At 37.9% G+C, this 12,231-nt stretch overlaps 1 protein-coding gene across 10 annotated transcripts in view; it reads right to left on the bottom strand.

The window, feature by feature from the left end:
* The window catches only part of LOC137667180 (sodium channel protein type 2 subunit alpha-like), a 64,022-nt gene that overhangs the window by 26,353 nt on the left and 25,438 nt on the right, over positions 1 to 12,231 (bottom strand). For all 10 annotated transcript variants that reach the window (XM_068407744.1, XM_068407746.1, XM_068407754.1 and 7 more), the window contains exons 14-16: positions 7,069 to 7,242; positions 5,441 to 5,797; positions 3,253 to 3,738 (exon numbers count right to left, since the gene is read on the bottom strand). In XM_068407744.1, the coding sequence (XP_068263845.1) occupies positions 3,253 to 3,738; positions 5,441 to 5,797; positions 7,069 to 7,242 (1,017 nt within the window). The remainder of the gene's footprint in view (positions 1 to 3,252; positions 3,739 to 5,440; positions 5,798 to 7,068; positions 7,243 to 12,231) is intronic.

Raw genomic sequence — 12,231 nt, 5'->3', positions numbered from 1 at the left:
ACACAGGCCTTGCCCCACTTCTAGCATGACCTGTTATTAATGATAGACTTTAAATAATCATTCTGCTCTTAACATCAGTGTCAGTCAGTAAAACACGAGAAAAAAATGGTTCATTTTACAGTTGCTGTGCAGATCTAGCTTCCCACAGCTCTGTTGTTAAATAAAAAGTTATTAAAGGGAACACCTCCTGAGGGTATTTTGAGTCCTAAGTACTGCCACAGTTAAGGCAGGGAAGGTTCTGCCCCATCTCTTACCCCTCCTTTTGCAGACCAGGCCTTCTCCTAGCAGGAATGCTGTCTCAGTGGTATCGCTTGAGAGGCAAAATAAAGCAAATGATGGTGTACTGTTCTATAGACGTAACTTAAACATTTTGCCAATATGCTCTTTATCTTCCTCAAAAGGCAACCAGAAGGCAGCAAAAGATTCCACAATACTGTTGACTTGGTAAGAGAAGATTGGGAACCTTCACAAAATCCTGTCACACATCAGAACATCTGTTCATATATTAGCAAAGCAGGTGGATTTTCATATACACAATTAAAAAAAGCACTTTATCCTTTCCCTAAAAATCATCCAGAAGGAATGGAATAAGGAATCCAGAACAGACACTGCGATTAATATAGAATTCACAATTGTCAGGGCACTGGTAAGAAATTCCTGTCTTATGAGATACTGTTCACAATATGCACACTTGCACTGTATGAACACATGTCAGACAGTTAAACGCTAAACAGTCATGTGTGAGCAGAACTTGAGGCAAGCACTGTTGCTCCAGCTTCGCAGTGGTGGTGATTATTACATTCTGTGGAAATCTTAAGGTTCCACAGAAGTCCTAAACTTATCCTATCCCCATTGAAAATTTCTCCACAAGTTCTTAATATATGCACCGTCCATCATTTACTGGCAGATTTCCCACAGTAACCTGAAATTTTCACTTTCAAATTGCTTGTACAGACTTCTGGGTTTGATTTCTCTTCCTGAAGACATCCGGATACATCTAAAGTCCATAAACAAAGGCAAAATCCCTTTTGATTTATTACGGTCCTGAAACTTCAGGATGAAAGAAGAAAAAAGCATAATGCCTGAACCAAGCAAAGGTGGGAATGAACAGAGTAATTGACTTGTGAAAGTCACCTTGAAATTGGTATCATTCAGAAACTCTCAGGACAACAAGGGCTCTTACTCCCCTTTCTTGGGTTGTACTTACATCATATATTCACTTGGAAAGCAGAGGAGTTTCTGCCTTTGCATTGCGTTTTGTTTTGTCCTCAGCTGTTCTGATAGAATATATGGCAGTACACTGTAAACTGAACCATTCAATCTATCTTAAAGAAGAAATAAACAAATACCTATGGGATGATGTTATTTAACTTACATTGCTCCAATGACATGTCTTATAGTACAGACCCACAAGCACTGTAGCAGAGAAAGCGGTAAAGACTGCCAGGGGATCAGGAGCCAGGTGTGGATGGGAACTTCCCAAGCCAGCTCTGATGCTGAGGTAACATGTCACGTAACCACACATTTAGCATATGCACAGCTTATAAACCTCCCAACTTCCTAATACATATTACAAACTTTTTTATAAGTAACATATTCAGGAAATTTTTTGGCATGTAACTTCATAAGGTGGAGTTACTAGGAACCACTCATCACTGTATTTATTAAAACTAACCACAAGGAAAGCAGAAAATTTATAGTAAAATGTCATTTTAATGAACACCAGAATATATGAAAAGACTCAGAAGAGTTTGCTACAGGTTCATTGGAAAAGACAATTTACTTTTATTAGATCAGCTTACGTGAAAAATACTTAACTCTCAGACCCAGAATCACTTTGAAAGCTTGTTTTTTGACTCTAGTTGATCTCATAAATTGTATCACTTTATACTTCCTGATTCTCTTATATTCTTAAATTGTCATGGATAAGCACTACTGCTATAGTATCTTATACATCTGCATTGAAAATGTTTGTCTCACAACTGAGCAACTCAGATGACAGAATATCTTGCTCTTAATCTTACAATTGTTATGCAGAGTAACCTTCTTTTCAGTTGCAAATAAACATACCGTCTTTACGTTCCTTTTATTTTCTTTAGCAAAAACCCCATACTATGATTAACTGGATCATGGCTATCCATTGATGTGACGAGGTATAGTTTGGTATTTTTTTTGCTGAGAAATACAGCACTGCAAATATGGCAGCTATACAGCTATGATTGATACAGTCATGAATGCATGGCTTCTTTACAGAAGAACTTTTTTTATGGCAAACAAACTCTTCTGTATTAATGAGTTATCACACAACATCATAGCTTCTAATCTAATTGAAAACATATATATCCATGGTTCCTGGTCCCTTAAACCTCACCATTCCTACATTTCTAATGGCATTGGTTATAATTTCTTCTGCTAATGCATTTATTAGCTTGTCATTGATCTTTACTCCAACATAGAAAGTTTTCCTTGAATACCATTATCACCTCTTCGTGATCAGTTCTGGTATTTGGCCCACGTATATTTTGAGGCACGTGGCTTCTGGTTTTTAGACCAACTTCTGTCTCTTTGCACAATAACAATAGCATAAGGCTTTAAACTGTTTCCACATGCATCTATATTACAAGATTATTCTGCTCTCCAGGGTAACTTGAGATACTGCTTTACCATGACATTGATTGGTATGTGTATTACTTCAGTTCAGCCAGCCACAGTCTCTGAACCCAAAATCTGTATGAATATTACTCACAAAACTTTTTAGATAGTCCAGAATACATCACTGATTTATGATGTCTCAGGGTTCATTTTTAGAACTACTCTAAATATAGAAAAAAAATTTTTCTCCACTCCTATTTGATTGGGTATGCAAAGCTGTATACTCTTGACTGTTCCTTGGCCTTCTACAGTATTCTTATTCCATAAATCCTGATTGCATTATAGGTACTACAGAAAGAATGCTTAAAGAAATGTGTGCTAGTCCTAAAACTTCATAAAATTGTGAAAGAAATAGTCATATTTAAAATGATACATCTTCCATATGCTAATAAACAAAGTGTTAAAAATGTAAACTCTAAGGACCCCCTAGTATACCATCATGTAGGGTAATTTTTTTCTTGAATTATAATTACATAAGATAATAAAACATAAAATATATTTACATGGGATAAAACGGGTTTTAGCCAATTCTAAATATGGAATTAAGAAATATGTAAATGCATGACTACAATTTAATTGTTAAGATACAAAAAATCCTACCTGTTTGCTTTCTTCCATATCAGATTCGCTGCTAAATTCTTCTGTATTTAAATTTTCAAAATCTGATTCTCCAACTGCAATGGGCACCGTCACAGTGAGGCCTGGGTTGTTTATGAATGACATGTAATCGTTTTCATCGATTACATATTTTTCCACACTGCTGCCTGTGCCTACACCACTGGTGGTTCCATTCCCGTCTTTAAGATTATTCAGATCTTTGCTTATTTCAACAGCAGTATGATTTGAAATGCAGCTGTCTTTCTTGTTGTTCAGCTCTTCAAGTGCTTTGATTTCCTCTAAAGCTTTCTGCTTTCTAATGAAGGCTTTTTGGATGAACTCCTGTATCTTTTTTTTAACATAATCTATTCCCTTCTGAATCCTTGCCACAGCAATCTGGAGATTGTTCATTTCATTGTCATCATCTGTAGCAGCAAGGTTGTCTGAACTAAATGAGCTCAGCAGCAAGGCCAGAAACAGGTTCAATACCTAAATGATGAGAGAATACAGCTGTATAGTAAATACATGCATATGAGAAGTGGGTATTTTTACAGGATACTGTCAAATGGCACACAGTGTTTTGAAAAACAACATTCACTAATTTTAGACAACCATATAGCACCTTAAATTACAAAAGATCTCCTTACTTGTTTTGATCACTATTCACTCAGAAGATGAAAACAGACAAGCTAATACCTAATTATTTTTAACTTTGTGATCTTTCTTTGAAGCAGCATGGTTGCTTAGACTCTAAAATAAAAAAAAAAGTTACAAAAATTCTAGCTATACACATTCATCAGAGATTTGAAAGGCTTCTGTCTAAATCTCTTAAAACCATTTGGAATTTAAGTAGAATTAAATAAACATGAATCATAAAATTAGATGGGTTTCTATGATGCAGATATTTTAGAAATTTATATCAGTTAATGCTATAATAACCTACTTATACTTTCTAACTACTATTTGGAAGATTATGCCATGAGACTTTGATTTTCTGTTAATTCTGGGCTTGTCTCTTAAATTCTATAAAAGCTTGTAATGAAAGGATAAAAGGAATATTTAAAAATTAATTTTACACTTTAATCTCTATTATTTATAATAATACTATATTATTTGTAATTGGATTTTTTTCCCTTTTCACTGGTCAAGAAATGAAAATTTTGTTTGCTTTTATGTAGGAATTTAAAAATAAAATGGATTTCTTTCATCAGCAGGTAACAATCTTAGCATCAGTATTGCCCGAGAACTGTGGTTTATTGCCTCAGAATTCAAACATCGTTACTCTTGTTTTAATATAATCTCCTATAAACTGTAGCTATTTCACTGAAGCTTACAAGCAATTAATCATTTCATACTTTCACTCTGATATACCACCAGGCATCAGAAGTTGTCATGATATGTCAAAATGTCATAAACAAACTTCCCCATAGTTAAATGTGGTAGGTCTCTCATTTGTACTCTCTCTGAGATTTAATTCTGCAGACTTTCACAATTCCAGAAAAGAACCCTGAAGGTAAAAAGACGCTTGGAAGAAAGAAGACAATATGAATCTCAAACAGTATTTCTATGCTGAAGCTAATACTAAAAAAAATTGTAGAGCAGGTTACTGAACATAAATAACTTTCTGGGGCTCTGCACATTTCTGCTGATATAATGCCAAGATTGCAAGGCCATGTAAACAACTAGGATAAGAACACTTTGAATTCTATTTTATAAAAATCCAAATCATGTTAAAATATAGCACTAAAGGAAGAGAATTTTTACAAGTAATGAAATATAGTTTTTAGGGATATCAGAATGAACTGCAAAGATTAACAGAAAAAGAAACTTAAAGTAAAAGTGTAAATGGTACATTCCAATTATAATCCTGATTTCTAAGAAGTTCTCACCAATTCAGTATTTATCAATTGAACCTTTGGTATTGTAACTTGTCAGCTTGAATTAATATTTTTCTATACAAGTTTCTTCTATAATTTTGAATTAGAAACTTTCAAACACATTTTTAGGATGGACATCCAAGCACTCCGTATTTTGTTTTTGTTTTTTACACCTAAACAAACCAAAAAGTTCAGTACTTAAATTCAATAATTTTTTAATTCTAAACAGAAGTATGAAAAATATTCTCATTGCCTAGCTGTAAGTTATGTACATTTTGCATCAGAGTTAATGTTCAAAAACATTCATCACGTACCACTAGGTTTCCAATCACCATGACCAGCATGAAAACAATAAGGCACATGGTTTGGCCTGCAACCTCCATGCAGTCCCACATCGTTTCTATCCATTCTCCACACAGCACTCGAAACACAATCAGGAAAGAGTGGAAAAAGTCATGCATGTGCCAGCGTGGAAGCACACAGTCACTGGAGATTTTGCAGACACATTCCTTGTAGCTTTTCCCAAACAGCTGCATCCCAACCACAGCAAAAATGAACACAATGATGGCCAGCACCAGGGTCAGATTCCCCAAAGCCCCCACTGAGTTGCCAATAATCTTAATCAGCATATTTAGAGTTGGCCAAGATTTTGCCAATTTGAAAACTCGAAGCTGCAAAACAAAAATGCAGAGGAATCATTAGTGTTAGTTATGAATAGAAGCTAGGTGCAAGTTGTTTAGCAGAACAAATCAGTTTCTGTAGATTAATTTGTTCTTCTGTAGGAACATATGATTATTTTAATGGAAAGCAGGGAGCATGGAGTTTGGTATTTGCCTAAACTGCAGCGTTCAGCATTTCATCTTAGTGATGCACATAGAAAAAAAATGTAATTTGTGTTTGTGATACATTTGATTTTAATATTTTTAAACATCCACTTACAGATGATTACTGAGTTACTAAATTACTTAAAGAAATTTTAGAACTTTGTACTCTTTTTATCACCTTCACGACTCCCTCTTTACTGTCTTGGTTCCACATTTCCCTCAGCACCACATTAGGTCTTCCAGGCTTAATTAGAGGACACTTTTTGAAGCAACAATTTGATGTTGATATTGTGAAGTCCATTCAAATCATAAACACTGACTTAAAAATAATATTCAGTAACCAAACTATGGTATATGAAGTTGGGTACCATGGCAACTGGTGCTAATAAACTAAGTCACTACTTCCTGCTCTATGTATTAGGAAATAACCTAGGTTTTCACGTAATGTGATAACTATTCGTAATACAGACTTTTAAATCATGACTCTTGTGCCTCCAGTAAACATACCTATAAATTAGTTTGTGTACAATACTAATTGCTACAAAAAAGACATTTCTAGTAGAATCTCAATAATATTTCAATTTAAGTGTTATCCTAAAGTCAGGTTGTTATGACTCTTTGTTATATGTAATTGAGTTACTAAATGTTTATTCTCGGTGCCCATTAAAATAAATGTGAAGAGAGGATCTACTTAGGGGCTTTATGAGTAACACAAAGTAATGTTCACAAGCTAAAGACTAAAAATGTTATGATTCTTTACTCTGGTGGCAATATGTATGTTTTTACAGATACTCATCTTTCATGAATCTTAATGAAATCAGTATAACAAAGATTCACAAAATTCTCAAAAGATAGCAGTTAGTATTATGCTGGCAAAGGATACAGTAGGAGAAGATATCAACAGGATAATTTAATACCAAAAGATATCAAAGGATATCAACTGACAAACACTTTAAAGTGGTACTTATCACATATGGCTTGCAAATTAGGCATATATGAAAAATAGTGTGAGCCATTTAAGTATATATCTTTACAATAGTGGTAATTATTACAGACATCAGCACTTTTTTTTTGAGTGAGACAATTGCATGCAAATATTTAATTATCAAGGTATTTACCAATCTGAATGACCGAAGAACAGATAATCCTTCAACATTTGCAAGACCAAGCTCCATTAAACTAAGGCTAACGATAATACCATCAAAAATATTCCAGCCTTCTTGGAAATAGTAATAAGGGTCCATGGCAATTATCTTCAGTACCATTTCTGCTGTGAAAATTCCAGTGAATACCTAAAATAAAATGTAATTAATTCATTGAGTTGTTATGAGAAATTTATATACCCAACTAAATTCTTCTAATCCAGCTTGAGTTCTCATACCTGTTACTTGTACCTGTTACTACATAAAACAGCTGATTGCTATCTCCAAATGGCATCTAAGTATTTGTAAACACTGAAAACTGTTAATTAAAAACAAATTACTAAATCAGGACAGATATAGGAGGGCAGAAGTTTGATAAAGTTATAAAAAGCTATTCACCACTCAGCAGCTCAATTCCAGTTCATATTTGACTGATATGTGCTGGACTATCTATCCAGCAGATGATGTGATATGATCCGGTGTTTCCAGTCCTGTTTCTAGAGGATAGTCCCAGTAAAGCAAAAGAAGTCTTGACAGCAATTTTTTTCCTTGCTCATAGTCCAAACAGAAGTGTTAAGAGAAACTCTCTAAGGACAGACTCTCTAAGGTCTGTCTTTTAGGTCAGAGCTGAAGAGTATGAGCGGAATAGACAGAGGAAGGTGGAGTTTCTTGCACTGGGCTTTTTGTAAGGATATAGAGGTTTCAAGCACAGCAGCTACTCTGTGTGATAGCTATTTCCTTTTGGGAAAAATAACTTAATGGTGATAATATTCTTTGAAATATTTGGAAGTGCCAAATGTGAAATTATCAACACACCTTAGTGTTTTAAGGTCCAGAATTTAACCCAACACTTTCTTGCAATGAGTAGTAATCAGTGGTTTGTGCAGCATAATAAAGAAGTTTTGGAGCATAATGCAAAACCAATAAAAACATATGAATATTCTGCACAACACTCAAAGAATATCCTAGATGATCCATAAGTCTACTAAAGTACACCAACGTACTCTGCCATTGCCTTATGATAGTTCTTTACCCAGCTTGTTCTCGTCCTCCTACAGCAAGTTTTATGGAAGCACAGCAGACTTTTTACAACACTATATAACTACGCTCATGATTACCTTTTAATTTAAGAATATTAGGAGGTGAATATCATGCTGTGTGTGAAAACATTCACCATTGTCAAAGTGTAAATATTAACATTTTTAAAAGTGTATACTTTTCAGAAACTAGAAATACAGCAAGAAACACTACACTATTAAATTAGGATATGAGAGATGTTACCATATAATCAGAAGAATGTAACAGGTATTGCTATGTGTGGTAAAGAGAACTCAACAAAGAAGATTATTTTTGACAAAATTGTCGTATTTGTCAAAATATTGGAAAAAAAAAGCGATGAAAAATATTTCATTTCATATTATTTCCTTCACAAAATAACCCATTCCATCCACAAAATACTTTTTCTTGAGCATAACTGCATTCCCAAATACACAAAAATACATTTTAACAGAAGTAAACTTAAGCTTTCTTATAATTACTAAGGACTTTTGAATTTTAGTATTATGAAAAGGAAATGCATTTTAGAACTATTTCTTCCTTCTCATTAAAATGGTACAGAAAAGGCAGAGTCATATTTGTGATATTTAATTTGTGCTCAGACTGTGATGTCACAAGCAAAGGGTAAATTAACATATTTTGAATGGAAATCACAAAATTAAGGTTAATAGATTAACACAGTGAGGAACAGAGAATTTAATTGAAACCAGCAGGGATAGTATTCACTGCATATATATAGTCCTAATTAAGGATACTGGATTGTTACAAAAGTAGTTAAAAATATGACTGTTGCTAGCTTAGAGTAAAAAAATAAAAATATGAGATGGGAAAAAGCAGAAGACCTTGTAAGTAAAAATGGTTGGAGAGAAATAATTCTAACAACATGACAGACCAGCATTTTAAAATACAATATTCTGTAATCTGTGATGAATATAAGAATATGTCAGCAATTAAATCTTTGTCCAGGAGAAAGGAAATTGTAATGCACACAAGAACACACATAAGTAGTAAGTTCATTTTTAGTTCTATTTTTTTAAAAAGTCATAGAAGGATATATTACCACAGAATCACACAGAATCACAGAATGGTTAAGGGTTGGAAGGGACCTCTGGAGATCATCCAGTCCAACCCCCTGCCAAAGCAGGTTCACCTAGAGCATGTTGCACAGGGTCACGTCCAGGCAGGTTTTGAATATCTCCAGAGAAGGAGACTCCATAATCTCTTTGGGCAGCCTGTTCCAGTTCTCTGCCACCCTCAAAGTAAAGAAGTTCCTCCTCATATCAGATGGAACTTCCCATGTTTCAGCTTGTGCCCATTGCCCCTTGTCCTGTCACTGGGCACCACTGAGAATAGTCTGGTTCCCTCCTCTTGACACCCACCCTTAAGGTATTTGTAAGTGTTAATAAGATCCCCTGTCAGTCTTCTCCAAGCTGAACAGACCCAGCTCTCTCAGCCTCTCCTCATAAGAGAGGTGCTCCAGTCCTTTGATCATCTTTGTAGCCCTTCACTGTACTCTCTCCAGTAATTCCTTATCTTTCTTGAACTGGGGGGCCCAGAACTGCACACAGTACTCCAGATGTGGCCTCACTAGGGCAGTGTAGAGGGTCAGGATAACCTCCCTTGACCTGTTGGCCACACTCTTCCTAATGCACCCCAGGACACCATTGGCCTTCCTGGCCACAAGAGCACATTGCTGGCTTGTGGTGAACTTCTTGTCCACCAGAACACCCAGGTCCTTCTCTGCAGAGCTGCTCTCCAGTAGATCAGCCCCCAACCTGTACCAGTGCATGCGGTTATTCCTCCCAAGGTGCAGGACTCTACACTTGCCTTTGTTGAACTTCATGAGGTTCCTCTCCGCCCAGCTCTCCAGCCTGTCCAGGTCTCGCTGAATGGCAGCACAGTTTTCTGGTGTATCAGCCACCCCTCCCAGTTTTGTGTCATCAGCAAATTTGCTGAGTGTACACTCTGTTCCTTCGTCCAGGTCATTGGTGAATAAGTTAAACAGGACCGGGCCCAGTACTGACCCCTGGGGAACACCACTAACCACAGGCCTCCAACTAGACTGAGCACCGCTGATCACAACCCTCTGGGCTCTGTCGTTCAGCCAGTTCTCAATCCACCTCACTGTGCACTCATCTAAGCCACACTTCTTGAGCTTTCCTATGAGGATGTTATGGGAGACAGTGTCAAAAGCCTTGCTGAAGTCAAGGTAGATAACATCCACTGCTCTCCCCTCATCAACCCAGCCAGTCATGTCATCATAGAAGGCTATCAGATTGGTCAAGCATGATTTCCCCTTGGTGAATCCATGTTGACTACTTCTGATGACCTTGTCCACATGCTTAGAGATGGCATCCAGAATGAGCTGCTCCATCACCTTTCCAGGGATGGACGTGAGGCTGACCGGTCTGCAGTTGCCTGGGTCCTCCTCTTTACCCTTTTTAAAGACTGGAGTGACATTGGCCTTCCTCCAGTCCTCAGGAACCTCTCCTCTTCTCCATGACCTTTCAAAGATGATAGAGAGTGGCTGGGCAATAACATCTGCCAGTTCCCTCAACACTCCTGGGTGCATCCCGTCAGGGCCCATAGATTTGTGGGTGTCCAGTTTGTCTAAATGATCTCTAACTCGATCCTCTTCAACCAAGGTGTCCTGGTTTGGCCCAAACCAGGCCAATTAGTCTTAGAGAAACCAAGGTCACTGCTAAATTCCTCACTGCTTACGAGTGAAGAGCCAAAGGGGGGGTCGCACCTGCAGGGAGGAGCAGACAGGGCAGGTAACCCAAGATTGACCAACAAGGTATTCCATCCCATACATGTCATTCTCACTTTCCTATTTATCACTAACCCACTGCCTCCTGGAGGTGGGGCCCAGGAGGGAGGGGCCCTCCTCTCTCCCACTGATTGGTACCAGCTTTGCCAATTCTGCAGTTAAAAGCCTGCAGGTGTAATGGCAGGGGAGCTACTGCATTTTCCCCTCTGCCTATGCTGGGGGGAGCAACTCTGCCTGAGGAGGATTTCTAAGCTCTCAATCTAGGTTTTGTATATATTTGATTATTTCTATTATTATTATAGTTTATTAAAACTGTTTTAACTTTCCAACCCATAAGTCTCTCTCCCTTTTCCCTTTCCCTTAGGGTGGCAGGGGAGAGGGTTAACAGGGAGCGTCTGCCACCGGGTTAATAGCTGGCCCAGCTTTAAACCGTGACACAAGGGAAAGTCTTCCTTTCTCCAGACTTTCTCTTGTACCTCTAGGGTCTGGGATTCTTGAGGGCTGGCCTTAGTAGTAAAGACTGTGGCAAAGAAGGCATTCAGTAACTCCGCCTTCTCTGCATCCTCTGTCACCAGGGCACCCTCCTCATTCAGCAGCAGGCCCACGTTTTCCCTAGTCTTCCTTTTGTTGCTGATGTACTTGAAGAAGCCCTTCTTGTTGTCTTTGATGTCCCTTGCCAGATTTAATTCCAAGCGGGCCTTGGCCTTCCTTGTCACCTCCCTGCATACTCTGACAACCTTCCTGTATTCCTCCCAAGTAGCCTGTCCCTTTTTCCACATTCCGTAGACTTCCTTCTTCCATTTCAGTTTTGTCAGAAGCTCTTTGCTCATCCATGCAGGTTTCCTGCCCCCTTTGCTTGATTTCTTACTCATAGGGATGCACCGATCTTGAGCTTGGAGGAAGTGATGTTTGAATATTGACCAGCTCTCATGGATCCCCCTGCCCTCTAAAGCCCTAACCCATGGGATACCCGCAAGGAGGTCCTCGAAGAGGCCAAAGTCAGTTCTCCTGAAGTCCAGGGTTGTGGTCCTACTTATTGCCCTGCTTCCTCCATGCAGAATCCTGAACTCCACCATCTCGTGGTCGCTACAACCCAGGCTACCCCCAACTTTCACATCTCCAACCTGACCTTCGTTATTTGTTAACACAAGGTCTAGCAGAGCACCTCTCTGCATTGGCACCTGTGTCAAAAAGTTATCATCAATGCTCTGTAGGAACCTCCTGGACTGTGGGTGCCTAGCTATGTTGTCTTTCCAGCAGATATCGGTGTGATTGAAGTCTCCCATGAGAACTAGGGCCTGCGATCACGAGGC

This window comes from Nyctibius grandis, chromosome 9 (assembly GCF_013368605.1).
Source record: "Nyctibius grandis isolate bNycGra1 chromosome 9, bNycGra1.pri, whole genome shotgun sequence".
NCBI classification, from domain to species: domain Eukaryota; kingdom Metazoa; phylum Chordata; class Aves; order Nyctibiiformes; family Nyctibiidae; genus Nyctibius; species Nyctibius grandis.
This window is presented reverse-complemented; position numbering and strand designations above follow the sequence as displayed.